The sequence below is a fragment of the Amia ocellicauda genome, chromosome 1, assembly GCF_036373705.1.
Source record: "Amia ocellicauda isolate fAmiCal2 chromosome 1, fAmiCal2.hap1, whole genome shotgun sequence".
Taxonomy (NCBI): domain Eukaryota; kingdom Metazoa; phylum Chordata; class Actinopteri; order Amiiformes; family Amiidae; genus Amia; species Amia ocellicauda.
In genome coordinates this window covers 30341805-30359169 of record NC_089850.1, presented here as the reverse complement: position 1 = coordinate 30359169, position 17365 = coordinate 30341805, and the positions used below count along the sequence as shown (strand labels likewise).

The following is a 17365-nucleotide window of genomic DNA, read 5'->3' as shown; positions in this document are numbered from 1 at the left end:
CTGGAAAGCTATAAACAATTAAATGTGTAATTGATGTAAATATACTTCATTTTTGCAAAGTACTATCATTTTGGGGCAACAAAAAAATCACAATTTCAATGAACAATTAAATAATTTCTCATGCTATAGGAAATGTTCACAAGTCTATCAATACATTATTTCTATATGTATTAAGTGTGAAAGCAAAACTAAATAGTGATTAAATGCTGGCAACAAATACAATAATTATTTGTTTTTAGGGTAGTTAAATATCAAAGTCTGTGAGTGTAATGTAAAGACTATCTTCTCATTCTAGCTACTCTGTTAAAAGTGACACAGCCATTATTCAGTTAATGGACTGTTTCAATGACAGCAGAGGAATCAGCAACAAGATATTTCAGCTGATGAGGCATGAGACAGCTCAGGTACAGGGATATTACACTGATGAAAGCAGATGTTGAAACACTTGTCATCAACAATAGTTAATATTCACTAAAAAGGATTTGTACATTTTAGGAAGAACAAGTGCTTAGAGCGGATTGAGCTCATTGCTTAAGTCCGCCTGAGCCAATAGAAAAACATATCAATTTCCTCTCGATCACTTGTTACTGCAACCAAACAATGGCTCAGAACACAATGTTTTTTACAACAGGAATGCAAGGCACCCATTTTCACATTATGCAAATTCAAATAAAGGGGGGCACTTAATTGAGCCACGCATGGGGCACAACTCAAATTCTTGTGCTGTTTTCCAGAAAATTTCCCCCAAGGGGTATTTCCATGCATAGACCAAATATGTTTGATCTACCCCCCCCCCCCACTCCTCTTGACACGATAAAGCAAACAATTAGTTGAATTAAGTTATTAAGGACTCGTGTGAAATGAAAACCAGAAAACCCCATTGCCCTGGAGAAGACAGGAGTGGAGATCCCAGTATTCACAGCACTTTATTGCACACATTTGATACTTATTAGTTGCATCCCATCAACAGTTAAAACACATGACTTTATTTCCCTCTCCTTCTGCTAATCATTCCGTGTAGTAAGAGTGGAAGACAGTTAAGGAACAATGCATCCCTATGACGCCCTGCTCCTCTGTTACAAAGAAAGTAACCCCTCAAAGTGTTTGAAGGAATAGTGTAATAAAATCTGTTTGCTGTGCTAGCTGTCTCCAGATTGGGCTGTAATTACACCACAGAAGGAAGAAAGGTAGCTGAATCCCAATCTAGATCATTTATGTAAACTCAGCCTTCTTGTCAACGTTGCTCTCGGGTTGCATGCATGCAAACCACAAAAATCATCTCTATGAACAAAATAGAGACCGTGTCGAGTTGCAAGACTCATGATACACCTTATAGTCTTTCTGTCATTGGCGCTCTATTGTTCGAGACTTTTAAGTCTGCATCCTAACATTGACTGGATTGTGTGTAACAAAATCATAACTGTCACGAAGCAAAAACATTTAAATATAAATACAAACAAAACTACAAAGACAAATCTTGATTTTAAGATACATTTAATATACATTGGTTTATAATTTGAATGCAATGAAATGACTAATTTGTAAGAGTTTGATGCAAAATAAATTAGTTTGTGACTTTTTTATTCCTCCCATGTTTCTTGTCTTTTATTGTACCTTTTTCCTTTTCATTTACATTTCCTATGTGCCCTTATGTCAGTGCATTAATATTGCAGTAAGTGCTCGAGGCTCCTTTTAAGCAATGCAAAACGGCTCATCTTAGCTGTTGACTAAGAGCACTGTAGCATACCCGATACAACATTGGGGACACACAGGCACACAAAGTCACTTCTCCAGAAAGTTGTAACAAGTGAAGAGAAGTTTGATGCAAACAATTGTATTTGAGTAACTATTTGCTGCATCCCTCCATTGAATTGCCCTTCATATTGACGAATGCAGCGATTCCTGCCTGCCAGTGGAAGTGCAGAAGGCAGGTTAGCAAGTGTTTCCAGTGACACCTGCAGCTTCACACCCCCTCTGTCCTCACGAGTGCAAGAAAACCACAGGCCACCACACTGGCGCCATCCCGGGCTGTGTCCAATCAATAAGGACTTATTTCCTGTCCATTTGCTGAGGTCACAGCAGCGAGTCTCATTAATTATTTCTGCCAGTGCAGCTTCAAGTGTGCTTCTGGCATCACAAGTGAAAGCTGTTTGACCTTTTTTGTGATTTTGTTTGCTGCCACAGAAAATAACAGCCATATTGCGGCATGGTCTATTGTTTAGCGGATTTACAAAACAAAACAAAAGGATACATTTGTCAATTTCAATAAAAAATATAGTGCATTTATTTTCAACTTCCACTGACACAGATATACACAGTATACATTGCATTTTTATATTTTGTGTCGTCTTCATCAGAATTTGGTGACAGCATAGGCAATATTTTCCAAAGCCGATCTGGCCTCTGAGGGAGGGAAGCACTTTATGGCCTCAAGTGCTTTGTTTCCATGGTAACAGCACAAGTCGATCGCAGAGCTCACACCTTTGCCAGCCTTGATTGCTCCCCACAACTGTGAAGACAACAAAAGCAGGACATGGTCACCTGGATAAACGCATAGCTGTTGTGCAGAGAACACCAGTTCTGAAAGCAGTGTACAAAATGTAAAACTGTACTTCACATACAGGGAAAAGAGCAGGTATTCTCAGGTTTAACTTGCTTTTCATTTAAGAAAAATGCCTTAATATTTGGGTCTGCTTTGAAAAGTCAGTTTGATCCTTCAAACGTTTTACCTAACACTCACTCACTCTGGGTGAAAGCATCAGAATAAATAAGGCCATTTTTAACAATGATGAATTTGTTTAGATCACACAGGGCGTGCATAATCCTGCAATGATAAAACAAATTGCCTTCACACACATCATATTGAATCGTTCTTCTATGTGATTTTCAGCTAACCTGAAACTTTATCAAATCACTTGTTCTTCACCTTCCTTCTGTAAGATTGAGAAAGTGCACCAATATTCCAGAGTGCCATTGATTTATTAGCTGGAGGGAAGCAATGAGGTAAACACTGATTCACTGAGATGCTGGATTTAACCAAATGAAATACCTCTACAGTATATTTTTAGGCTTACTGATTGTCATGGAAGAAGATTAACTATGTACAGGACTTTAGTCCTCTTGCTACACAACACACAGCTCCCCAGATGCACCCCCAGTCGTCAGTAGAAGGCAAAGGCACTAAAACTAGTTTGCTCAAGGCAACAGTTTAATGGATTCATGGACAGCTTCCCTTTAACAATCACTCCAGGGCAAAGCTCAAAAACATGAGCTAGTGTACTTTGCACCACATTAAGGCGGTCAATTTCTCATTTGGAGGCACCATTCACAACAACCACCTGAGCACAAGAACCTGAGCTTTCGCCATCTCTATTTGTCTAATCACAACTGCATTCATTTTTTCCTTCAATCTAAGGTTTCTATTTACTGAAATGGACAAAATAATAAGTGAACAAAGGTGTCCAAACAGTTTAATACACTGCAGTATTATGATATATACAACTCTGGAAAAAATTAAAAGACCACTGCAATATTATCAGTTTCTCTGGTTTTACTATTTATAGGTATGTGTTGGGTAAAATTAACATTTTTGTTTTATTCTATAAACTACTGACAATATTTCTCACAAATTCCAAATAAAAGGATGAATGGAATGGAATGGCTGCCGTACATGTAGAGATGCTGATTTAAGAAACATTTGCAGTGGTCTAAATTTTTTCTTTAGCTGTATATACACTCACCTAAAGGATTATTAGGAACACCAGACTAATACTGTGTTTGACCCCCTTTCGCCTTCAGAACTGCCTTAATTCTACGTGGCATTGATTCAACAAGGTGCTGAAAGCATTCTTTAGAAATGTTGGCCCATATTGATAGGATAGCATCTTGCAGTTGATGGAGATTTGTGGGATGCACATCCAGGGCACGAAGCTCCCGTTCCACCACATCCCAAAGATGCTCTATTGGGTTGAGATCTGGTGACTGTGGGGGCCAGTTTAGTACAGTGAACTCATTGTCATGTTCAAGAAACCAATTTGAAATGATTCGACCTTTGTGACATGGTGCATTATCCTGCTGGAAGTAGCCATCAGAGGATGGGTACATGGTGGTCATAAAGGGATGGACATGGTCAGAAACAATGCTCAGGTAAGCCGTGGCATTTAAACGATGCCCAATTGGCACTAAGGGGCCTAAAGTGTGCCAAGAAAACATCCCCCACACCATTACACCACCACCACCAGCCTGCACAGTGGTAACAAGGCATGATGGATCCATGTTCTCATTCTGTTTACGCCAAATTCTGACTCTACCATCTGAATGTCTCAACAGAAATCGAGACTCATCAGACCAGGCAACATTTTTCCAGTCTTCAACTGTCCAATTTTGGTGAGCTTGTGCAAATTGTAGCCTCTTTTTCCTATTTGTAGTGGAGATGAGTGGTACCCGGTGGGGTCTTCTGCTGTTGTAGCCCATCCGCCTCAAGGTTGTACGTGTTGTGGCTTCACAAATGCTTTGCTGCATACCTCGGTTGTAACGAGTGGTTATTTCAGTCAAAGTTGCTCTTCTATCAGCTTGAATCAGTCGGCCCATTCTCCTCTGACCTCTAGCATCAACAAGGCATTTTCGCCCACAGGACTGCCGCATACTGGACGTTTTTCCCTTTTCACACCATTCTTTGTAAACCCTAGAAATGGTTGTGCGTGAAAATCCCAGTAACTGAGCAGATTGTGAAATACTCAGACCGGCCCGTCTGGCACCAACAACCATGCCACGCTCAAAATTGCTTAAATCACCTTTCTTTCCCATTCAGACATTCAGTTTGGAGTTCAGGAGATTGTCTTGACCAGGACCACACCCCTAAATGCATTGAAGCAACTGCCATGTGATTGGTTGGTTAGATAATTGCATTAATGAGAAATTGAACAGGTGTTCCTAATAATCCTTTAGGTGAGTGTATATATATACATATATATATATACATATATATATACATATATATATATACATATATATATATACATATATATATATATATACACACACACACTTTCTATGGGATAGAACACCATTTTAACAATGCAAATAATTGTACAATTGAAAACACGTCCAGAGAACAAAGTGTGTATTCACTTTTGTAATCTACATGCCGATTTCCAAACAAGTGTCTCTCTTTTGACTACAGTTCCCGTCTCCGATCCCAGCGGCTCTCCCTCCCTGCAGGCACGCCACTGAAGGAGGTCTCTAATGCATTCATTCAGTGCCTCTCTGTCTCATCCAGAAATAGGTTCAGAGCTGTATAACCAATGATCCAATTTCAGATGCTATACTATATCAAACCATTCGTTTATATTCTTCCTGCCTATCAGTCCCCCCCCCTTTTTTTTTGAAGAGCATAGACATATCTGACTTTGGAAACCAGGTTCTCTTTCAAATATCAGTTACACTGTGCACATTCTACCCCCCCAGATATGAGTGGAGAAGGCCAGCTGAGAGACCCAAAATGATATTCACTGAGAGACAGGTGAGTTGGAGCGGTGCAACGTACAATTGCATGTTCTCTTCATGCAAAACGTTTGTTCGTCACTACATATTTGGAAATCAATGCTTTATTTATCTTTCAAGGCATCAAGTGTGCAAGTGACTTTGCAGTATGAAGATGCAGATCTTTTCTGTTAATGTATTGAAAAGTTATTCCTTGACCAGAATTCACTGTTGTTTTCCTCCATTTCCACTCATTGCCTTTGTACATTTATTTATTTTTTTCACTCTCAGAGTTTAACAATGGAAATTCAATACAAAACAGACTGCAAACAATGCGGTACTTAACAAAAGCCACTAAGCATGCCATTGCTCTGCAGTGGTAAACATCAATCAATAAGAGATCTTGAAGCATTTTACTCACCTTTGTATAGTCCACTTGTCTCCCCTGGGGTTTGGCCTTTAGATTGACAGAGACAGAAATATGGAATATAGTGTCACCAATACAGTCCAACCATATTCTGTCCAGCTTACACATACACACCATCTCTGGGCTCTAACTGTGTAATTTAATGTATGTGGCTGCTCATACATGTCACACACAGCAGAGCAGGAGACAGTCAGATGAGAAGAAAAGCTAGTGCTTCCACTATGCAGACATTCACAAAGCCACACTCTTCTTTTATATTTTGAGTTGATAAAGAATGTGTGTCTGGGTGCAAGCAAGGGAGTGAGACTTTGTGCTGAGCTTTCCAGAAAATCACATCAATGATTCGAGATGGTGAGATGGGATGGAGGCAGCGAAAGCAAGCAGGTATAGGAAGAATGGAGGGTGGGGATGATATTGTTTCATACTGAGAAAGGCCCAATTTCTTTTATTTATATTTGATATGCCTTTATGTCTTTTTGTGTGTATAAGTAATTGAATAGACAACAACAACAGAAAAGCAAGTACTGGTGAATAAAAATGAATAAATAAATAAATAAAGTGTCAGAGCAGGCCTCAGGTATGGCGCTGTACCTGCTTGAGCTCGTAGATCCAGCCCTCTCGGCCAATCAGCTCCTGATGGAAAACCACAGGAGCGGAGTTCAAACTGAAGGCCAGCGGCTCCTCAGCACTCCCCTTCAAGAACGGCTGCAGATCTGAATTCATCTACAGAGTAAAAAGCAGCATTTAAAATGGCAGTCTCTGGGAGTTATGAAAGACAAGAAAATAATGAATGGAACTACAGGAATGCTTAAAAGTGAATCTTCCCTAGTTGCTTTTATGAAGATAATTAAAGCCTGAGGTTTCATCTATGGTTTTTCATATCCTGAAATCAACTCCCTGACTCGGTTTAGAGAAAGGGGTGATGAACCACTTATTTGCAATTATATTTCCAATATCATCTTACTGTATACTTATGTTTTCCACCAATAGTGGTGCACATCGTGTTGGACACTGATCTGGCTAAAGCAGCATTTGAGATATGGTGTCTGAAAATATGAGAAAGGTACAGTATAATGCTGGTTTAATTCAAAACATGACTGAGCTCAGTATGGCTCCTCACCTCCTTAGTGCTGAGCACATGATCACCAATTTCAATGCATTACAATTTTAAGTGAAATTAATATGCGCTATTGGTCTCTGATCAAGGTACGAGTATTCCTTGTTTTCTAAATGGAATCAGGTTTAATTGGCTCTAGTGAAGTGAGCATCGCTGCTGTTCACACAATTCAACACAATGAAACGAATGTGCAGAATGTCACGTTCATCAAATTCAGAAAAAATAAACAAAGACGTAACTGCACTGTAATTGATCCATTATAGGAACTCTATGCTAGACTTAAACAAACACAGATATACAGAATATATATTGTAACTGTAGTCGGGCCTTGGCACACCTCCATGATTGTAACGGCAAAATCCAATTTAAACAATAAGAACTGGAACCAAGACTGCCACTCTTTAAAACCAACTATTCGGTTCTTTCTATCAGTAGTAACACTTAAGGAAACACTCGAACTGTTCGAAAGACCAGTACTAACCTTGTGTCCCAGAGACATGTGTTTGCCGTACTGGAAGGCCAGGGCCTGAGCCTCCTCATCGTGTCTCGCCAGCTCCATCGCTGCCTGACAGCTCTTAGCCAGCAGAGCACCATGGGACAGGAATGTCTGCTCCTCCCAGCAAGCAACTGTGATGTCATCCGTCACATCGTTGTCCTAAACAATCAGGATTCAAAATGTTCAGAGAGAAAGACAGTATCATGTGCAGTAAGATACCCTTCAAATAATTACATTTACACTGCAAGAAATAATAATAATAAAGTACACACCCACACCCATACAAAACTAGTCTTGTATACTCAGTATGCATCAGGAAAGTATCTATTAAAAGCAACCAAAACAATATGCAAAAGAAGACTGATATAAAGTTTATACAAGATCTGTACACATTTTGTATACTCGTTTCTTCTTAAGACACCAAGATAGAAAATAGAAAGACATGAAACTAAACTCCCAGACAAGTAAAACAATGCAGCTCCCTGCTCGGAATTAGTTTGCAAGGAGAAACCTGAATAGTAACTCTATTCCATAAAACAACTCGCTCCAAGTCAGAAATAGTACAAAAAGAAAGAAAAACAACTTGATTCACTAAGACCTACTCTCCCACTCGCGGTGTAAAAATTAAAGAACAACTAAGACGTATTACAATAAAAACACTATCACAACAGCTTCAAAATTATAAGCCTGTATTTATTTTAGTGTATTTTAATAGCTACTCTAGAACAGCATGAAAAAATGAAACCATCGCTCTTCTTATACTTTTTTCTCTTCAAACTGTATGATTTTCGAGTCATTTAGCAGAGAGGGGGTTTGAGATGGGCTCAGTCACAGCAGCCTGGCCAGCGCAGGCTTATTGCAGTAGGTCATCAGAATGAAAAGAGATGCTTCATTTAATGCAGTTATATAAAGAGCTATGTGGGACCACATGCTGGAGGAGCGCTTTGCCCACTGATCACTCACCCATTGAACGTCTCCTCTTTTTTATTAGCATTTCCTCCACCTCCAGAAACATTAGCATAATATATCGGGTTAACTACATTCAGGAAACTCTACCTGGCTGCTGGACAACCAGAGGCCGCCCAGGAAAAGGATGGAGTAGATAGTAACTTTACAACAAGAGTATGAGTTTATTTAGCTTCTGCAGAAATGGTTTGTTTTCTGGGCATGTTGAAACCTGTGGAGGCTAATACAGCCAGATGGTTAGGAGTGCACTCCTTGTGGAAGAGAAAAGTTTTTTCTTGCACTCCGAAAGTGATTCATTAAAACTTTTAATATACAGTGTAGAGGAAAAGAGAAATACAAATCCTTTTTTTTATTAATCTCTTTAGTATCCAAAGTCAAGTATTTGTTTTTATATATATATATATATATATATATATATATATATATATAAAATTATATAAATACGGATTTTATTTTATTGATGACAAATAATACATAAAAATTACATGTTTTCAATCTCTGGTGATTGGAGTATTGTTACTGTTTTATTAACTGCTTTTCTGGTTGAATAACTGTTTGAAAACAAAGTCAGTTGGACATTTCCAAATCCCAAGCCTGAGCTTTCCTCTTTCAAGCATGACACTCCTATTTTAAGGCCTGTAAAAGGCTCTCGAAACCGTGTTTTGTTTTATTTTTTCCCATTCTACATCTTACCTTGACTGCAGTGGAGTTCTCGTAGTAGATGCCTTGTACCAAGTCACCAATGGCACTGGAGATGACCTCAACAACCTAGAGAAGAGCACAAAGACTGAACTGTTACTGGCATCTTCAAAAATGCTAAGGCAGAAAGTGGTTTTCATGCCCACTCCCCCAACTCATTTTCAGGTTTACCTTCCTGCTGTAGCTTTCACATGATCAATGGAGATTGAAAGTACTCAAGAGGGCCCACTCATCTCTCTGCCCAAATGTGTCCCAGTTCCACCAACAAGCCTAACCTGCTGAGCCATTTGCTGCTATATTGACCTGAACAGTTGACCTGACCAGATACAGTACACATATAAACTGGTACATACTGAAGTTGGCCAACTCTAGGCAGCAACTCCAGACAAACATCACCAACTTAGTTCTGGCTGGACTTAAAACAATGAATCCTGGTTAAACTGCAATACTTTATTTAAGAGAAGTGCTGTCTGGAGCAGCCCTCTTACTTTCCTTTATAAAAACAGGTTCTTAAACGTGCTTAGAGGCAAGAGTTCAATAATACGCAATGAACCCTTTTCTAAGAGTACTAAAGAACAGCAAAGATATGCAGAGTTCACGTATGGCATGCACAAAATCATGTTGATTTGGCTAATTGCAATGTAGAGTGCTTAGTATAAGACTGGCCGGGGTATGCTGTTCAATTACCCAGCCTGCTCAGATTGCCAGTTAATTTTCACAGCTATACAGACCATCTGATGTTTTTATAAAACATATTTAGTTAACGCTTTAATTTTCTGTCTTATTTATAGTCATGTAATTGTACTGCATTATACACGTATCAAGTTGCAGGTTTGCAATGTGGCACATGCTGAGGCAGATGGTGACTTCAAACAGTGAAATGCCAAGAGTCAAAGGGTTAAGCAGAGTCTTGTGGAGAGAAATATAGACTGCTCTCCCCACCCCCTTCCCCCTCCTCTGGGTCTGGCAGATTATGAGGATCGTTGTTATGTAATCTATTTTACTAGACGAACTTTCCATATAGAAAAGCTTACAGTTACATGAAACTGCTTTAATTTGACCGAATTCTCCCAAACGAAGACTCCCATGTGAGAACGCCGAGTTTGGTGACCATGAAGACCGTGAACAATAGTGCTCTAACCAGGTTTACAAGTCACTCCTACTACCCTGCCCTTAACAAACCCAGCATGCACCTGCTACTCTGATGGACCACAATGCATTTCTATTTTTAACTGAAAGTTAGAGAAAGTCCACAATGTCCAGCTGCAGCCACCGAGACCTCACATTTTGTTTAATTTGAAGAAGAGCAAACCAATAAAGTGAACTAAATATAACAGGTCTACCTTCCAAAAATGTGTTACTAGGTTACCGGATTCAGAAACCACCAGGCAGGGATGTGGCTTGCAGAGACCTCTCATCGGTGACTCACGCAATTCATGGCGTCAAATATGACAGTGCTGTCAAGAAAAACCGTGGGAAAGACGTGATGTTTTAATCGGCAAGGGAACTCTACCGCCTCCAAGTGCACAAGCTCTGTGTATATTCACAAAAAACTAAGCACTACCCAAACCTTAATACAGCAACAGAACTGTGTGAAAATCTAAACAGTCAATTTAAACTTTGACTCCACTATTAACTTAGGGTTGACTATAAAGCCTTTAGGTTTTTTTGTACTTCAAATGTAATCTAATGCTATGCAAGCCAATAGCCCACCTAAGAGGAAAAAAATAATACACGGCTTTTATCCGAATTTCTCAAGGGACAGGAAAGAACTCTGCATGAGGGTTTTGATAAAAGGCGTCGTTACAGAAACTTCAAAACATCTTTCTCATGAAAAGCTGCTGTCTACCAAATGGCAATAGCAGCGAGCACTCTTTATTTTTAGATTCTTGTTTCTTCTCCCCCTCCCCTGTTTATCTGCAAGCCTGGGGGCAGGTTGGGCATAAAAGCAAAATAACTATTCCGCTCCTGTCTTCCAGAGGTGCTGAGAAAACGTTAAAAACCCCTTACCAACTCCATGGCTTGACTACCAATTTCATAGGCAATATGCAGCGGTCCTCTAGGTGATGTATTTTAACAGCAAGGAAATATTAATCTCCATATAGCAGGAGGTGGCCAGATCTGCTCCTGAAGAGAGACAATCCTGCATGCTACACTGTCCTCTCAAACCCCTAATGACAAATAAGTGATCATTTAAGACCAATTAAGCACAATTCCCAGGCCAATTGATTTATTAACAATGTGGATAAAACGAAAACCACCCGCACTGGGGCTCTGCAGGATAAGGGTTGGTGAACACGGTTGAGTTAGACATAAATCAGTATCCCTGACAATACCAGGACAGCCTACTGAACAAATACAGCATATGAGGACATCGTAGGGATGTCACAGAATTCAGCACTCAAACGTAATTGTGTGTGTTTTATAAAAAGCATGAACATTTGCTCAGTTCATTAGTAATTACATAGTCATACATAAGGCCTGTTCAGGAACAAGAGCCACAGTCAACTTTGTGATGGTCTTTGTGTGCTGTAAATGCCAACACAACTTGTCCAAATTAGTTTTTTTCCCTCTGTACTGAAATACAAGCACTGATATTAACTCTTCTTTGCAGACTGATGGACCTAAACCAGCCAGAAAGTTGGGCTCCAGTATTGATTTTCAAGCTGTACACACCCCTTTTCCCAGTGTCCTGTTCACCCAGAGAAGCTGTGGTTTGTCCTGCGGAGCCCTTTGATGACGCGGCATAGATTTGATTTCATCTCCTATTATTCCTACACTGTAATTAAAAACATTAAGCTGAAAGACTTAAATAACTTAAATAACTACATACATCTCATTATCTTAAATAGCCTGGCTAACTGCTCAGCCATACAGAGGATGCCTAATTAGCCCAGTCCTGCTATTTTAAATGGTTTCCAATTATTTTCTATACCAGTAATAGGAGTATACTTATTAATCTTCCTAAAACTGCAGTGGGAAGCAGTAAAATAAGAATATATTATATAGTTAAAAAAAACAAAAAAAAAAAACACCCTTTTTCATTAAATCCAGAAGGTTTTTATTTGAAAGCCTGGTATAAACACAGTTCTTTCTGAGTCCCCTTGCCCTTTGGGTAACCAGATCCTTGAGGAAATATTGAAGCAATCTGAGCTCTTGCAGAAACCAAAAGGACAATGCTCCTACAGTGTTACCAGATGTGCTGTCTTAGTTAACTTGGGAATAGAGAAAATGAGGGGCTTTTTTTGGAAAGTATCAGATAAGCCCCATTCCCAAATCCAGGCGGATTGAGTATCGCCAACAGGTCTATGAAGGATTGAAACCCGAGCCGCGCCTCCAGATTGTATTACAGTTTATACAAGCAACATCCCAGGATTCCTCTGATGGCTGGGACACATAATACAGATCAATCACTCACTAAAAAATGTTATGGTTTGTGAAGAGGTCTGAGACAGGAGACCAGCAGCCTTGGTAATACGAAGAGGAATGCACGAAGACACCGGCTCTTGTGCTAAATGTCAAAGTCAGGGCTTCAACTTTTCATTCTTCTGCCTCTGTGTGGATAACTATAGCAGCCACTGCCCCCTTTCAACACTCCCTTGTCTAAGATCACATTTAAACTCACCTTGGTTCATTTGCTTTGTTTCACTCATTTTTTATTATGAAATAGAGGCCTTGAGCTGATTAACTGCACCATAAAATGTAAGCTTTTTCCCCACAACAGACAATGGAGAAGTATACAGAAACCCCCCACGTCATCCTTTCTCCTCACTGACGTTTGCGGTTATATCAACAAGAAGCTGTCAGAAGGCATCTCACAGGGCTGGTTAGCACATCTGCCAAGGGTGTCAATTGTACGTTGATTGATTCAAGTCAAAACTGCACATAATGAATTTGCAAGTCACACTGCATTAAAATACAGGGGTTCCTGTTTAATTTAAGGTAGAAACGTCTTTTTTTTTTAAATCTTGAGATGCTGTTTTGCCTTATTAAAAAAAAAAAAAAAGCTTAGGACTTTGAAGTAAACTGAAAAATATAAATGTACTTTATTTCACTGAAAATAAACAGTTTAACAATGACTTTTAGAGAAGCATTCTTTAATGTTGGTAAACATTTCAAGTGTAGGTGTCTAAAATTGGCAATTTACATTAAATATGGAACTATTTACCAGTTTTAAAATATAAAGGCTAAAATGGTATAAAATGTCACTGCTTTGTAACACTCTAGACAGGAGCTCACTGTAGCTTAAGGATCTCCTTCAGCAGATTTTTGTAAAACTTTCATTCTGATGTAACAAAGAAAGTAGTGCAGTATACATGCATATAAGGAAGCATACTCTACATCAACTGCAACTCCCCTACCAGCTTTCCTCAGGCAGAGAGCTTGCTCTGTGGTAGGCTTCGCTAATTAACCCAGTCACAGGCCCACGTCAACTGAACCTTATCTCTCGGCGAATGTATGTCTACACTGGGGTCATACACTCTGGGCTTTACCTGAATCCTTACAAATAACTCTCCAGGGAAGGGCACTGGGCTGCTTCCACTGCACTTTATTAAAGGCTTTCGCATAGAAACATGCATCTGCTTTTGTTAAACAGTCAAACAAAGCCACAAAAGCAAAACAAAAAATAAAATAAAAAGGGTTGCTATGAAGAAAAACACACATTAATAACTATATATTCAAATAGACACCAAACAGGGGGTTGTGGAGCATTTCATACACAGTACATCAAAATAAATGTATGTCTACTGTATATTTATTTCACACATACACGATTTAATAATGGCGGTTACCTTGTTAGAGCTATCCCACAAATCTCAGACAAATCAGTACGTTTGATGATGAAGCAGTTTTTTGGTTGACTATACTGCTAATTTAGTGACACTAGCAGTCAAGGGATACTAAACAAGTCTGTAAGCAAGCCACACAGTGTGATATTTCATTGTCCCACCTCAGTTTATTTCTTTCTTTTCTTCTGCCCCTCAGAGCACCTTAATACAAGTACCCCAAGACTCTCTCTTCATGGCTGGGGATGTGCCATCTCCCATAAAGGTCGGACCTATTCTTGCCAGCCGCTTCCCACCCTACCGCAACCAAAAAGCATCAGCCACTAAATTAAACTCATAAATAACCCGTCTCGTAGGCTTGCTCACTCCATGGTCCTGTTTTGATAAATTAAGTCCTTGTGAAACAGGGTGAATTAATGGTGCTCAAGAAAAAAGCTATATATCCACTCTCACATCAAACACAGCAGGGCAGACATAGTGCGGGCTTCCCAAATGCCCTCTCTCTCTCTCTCTCTCTCTCTCTCTCTCTCTCTCTCTCTCTCTCTCTCTCTCTCTCTCTCTCTCTCTCTCTCTCTCTCTCTCTCTCTCTCTCTCTCTCTCTCTCTCTCTCTCTCTCCCTCCCTCCAGCACACACACTGCACTATGGAGAAAGGCTCACTGAAGCGCTTATTAGGTGGTTCATTGTCATCTCCAATCAACCTCCTGTAGACGGCATCTACGAGGCCTAGTTTACATTGCTTTGGGCATCTGGACTTGGACAATCCAGCTGACTTTGAATGAAGAGAACTGGGAATGCTGGCTAGGCTACAAAGTACAATGTGTGGCAGGAATAAGATGCGCATGAGATTTAGGACAAAAATAAATACATTACATGTTAATAAAGCTGTTGTCTATGTAAAGACACACATATGCAGAACTTGTTTCCAAATTCCGGAATGTTCAGTTGGGGATAAATTATGTAAAGATCAAGAAATATGGATTGGCACTACTTGAATGCAATATATTTTGCATGGTATAACTTTTAAAATCATTATCTGTCCTAGATCTCGCCATACCCTGGATTTCCTTCGTGCCAGACGTTTTCTGGGAGGTTATTGTGGTATGTGATGCCTACAGAAAGAACAACATTCTCCCACGTTCTCTGCTAGTTTTCACCAGCAGGGGGAGCTTGAGAATGAAAGGACAACTTAAACCTAAACTTCAACAAGAATTCTAATTTAACAAGAACAAACCCTTGTCAAGTTCTGACTAGAGCGCACATTTATGACACGTGTTAGATCATTGTCAAGTTGCTTTGAAACTCAGGATTGCTTTAATGTTCACATTTATAAAAAACAACATGTCTACATAAAGTATATTGAAATAGCACATAATGGTGTCATCTCATCCCAGGGCAGATTTGGATCCCAATGAAGTCCATTGGCAATCAGATTATTTTCATTTATTGAATTTACATGAAATGAGAATCTGAATGCATTGTACCTAAAACAACAGTAAGTTGATCACAGGGGGATTCATAGTGTAACTGGAAGAATTCAGTGAAAATATTTAAATGAAGTGAAGCAAATGTATTATTGATATAATATGTTATTGTTATATAATATATTTTACACTGTTTAATATATTTTCCATATTCTGCTGATATTATAAGACATATGGCCATATAAATCAACAGCCCTGATGGTAAATATTGAAAGTACACACACAAGGGCTAGGCGCAATGGGATTAACAAGTTTGAGAAATCATGCGATGTCTCCTAAACCATAAATGTACATGCAGATAGAACTCCACTCAATTTAACCATTCAGTAAGTAGAATATTTGTACTCTAAATTTATATTTATTTGTTTTGGAAAATTGCAAATATTAGTCTATTTACTCAGAAGTGCCCTAAATGGTGGAGAAATGTTGTGTATGACAGATCCTAGTGCTACACAGGGGTGCTACACATGGAAGAGTTTTCAAAATTTAAGAGCATATAAAAGTCCTTATTAATACCTTTTGGGAAAACTTCCCAGATCAGATCATTAAAGACTAAACGGACTAAAAAAAATACAGTTGCTTGTGAATATTGAGTGTAAAGCCAACAATATTTTCTGTAACAGGCAGAAGCAAGTTTAAAAAGGGGGCCCAACATGGGGGGGTATTTGGGGGTTGAGCTGCCTGCTTCTGTTAGGGGACCTGCCAAGTTGGCTGTTCTACTTGTCTGTTTTAACATTCTGTGTAATTGCTTCCAATTTCACTCCATTCTTCTGTCCTCGGATCTTTTTCCATTAGGATATGTGGAGAGTGCACATGCCCCCAATGCAATCAAACCCACAATTAGACTGCAAACAAGAAATACTTTAATGATGTACTTTTTCTGTCTTTCACTTCCTCGTCTCCCTCCCTCCCACCGTCTTTCGCTTTTGCTTTTGTTTGGGGAGGATCTGCCAGTAGACTCAAAGCTCAAGAATCGATCTGTTGATTTAATCAATCAGCTCTGGTCAGGGCCAAATTGACATGGATTGCATCTGTAAGTGGTGTTTAACTATTCTGTATAGACTGTTTCTGCTTTCATCGATATCTGTGCGCACATTGCCAGCTGTCACTGGAAGTTCGCAGACAGGGTGGTCATCTGTTAAGTGACAGCCTCTTGCTTAGGGGCCGCAAGGTCCAATAAAAATTGACACATTTGCACTGAGATCTTCAGCCTCTGACCTGGCTTTAAGAATGACAAATAACATACAGTATTTCACGATTAAAGAGATAGCATAGTTTCCATTATGTCATCTCTTTGAGTAAACAAATAAATACGTAGATAATTCTGCAATTATACAAATTAAACTTGCTATGCAAAATCACATTTTGTTCCTCAATCTGTGTAGCCCCTCTATGAAATAAACACTGGCCTTATCCCTTGGGAATCTAGTACAATTATTTAGCATAAACACAGAACTCTTTCCACATTGAGATTAATGATATTCGGTGGTTCATTGCCAATGTGGAAAACAATGTGATTCAAAAGAAGAAGGAGAAAGCAGAAAAGCACCCTTTTCAGATTCCTGCTTAAAGTTAATTCTTTACACTTACTGAGGTTAGCTCTTGCTTCTGTGCTAGGGCTATTTTATTGATATGGCTGGCAGCCTATATGCAGTAGAGGAGCTAATTGACAAACTTATTCAGCGGTAAAATTAGTTACTTGTTCAGTAAATGTAGACTACCTGCATCTTGGCATATCTGTGCCAGCCAGTGGATTAAATACATTGTCTCGTTTGGTACCTGCATTAGATTGATAAATGTGGGGTCCCATATGGAGAGTACTGAAGATCAATAACAAATATTTATTAATACAATCAACAGCTGAATTATGCAATTTAAGAAGCATATTTCACAGATAATGGGGGAAACAA

At 39.2% G+C, this 17365-nt stretch overlaps 1 protein-coding gene across 1 annotated transcript in view; it reads right to left on the bottom strand.

Moving 5' to 3' along the window:
- Window positions 1–1477: 1477 nt before the first annotated feature.
- pdss2 (prenyl (decaprenyl) diphosphate synthase, subunit 2) overlaps window positions 1478–17365 on the bottom strand; it is a 45837-nt gene continuing 29949 nt past the window's right edge. Inside the window, exons 4-8 of the mRNA XM_066701533.1 lie at window positions 9181–9255; window positions 7507–7680; window positions 6500–6631; window positions 5903–5938; window positions 1478–2509 (exon numbers count right to left, since the gene is read on the bottom strand). Of these exons, the coding sequence (XP_066557630.1) occupies window positions 2354–2509; window positions 5903–5938; window positions 6500–6631; window positions 7507–7680; window positions 9181–9255 (573 nt within the window). The 3' untranslated portion in view covers window positions 1478–2353. The remainder of the gene's footprint in view (window positions 2510–5902; window positions 5939–6499; window positions 6632–7506; window positions 7681–9180; window positions 9256–17365) is intronic.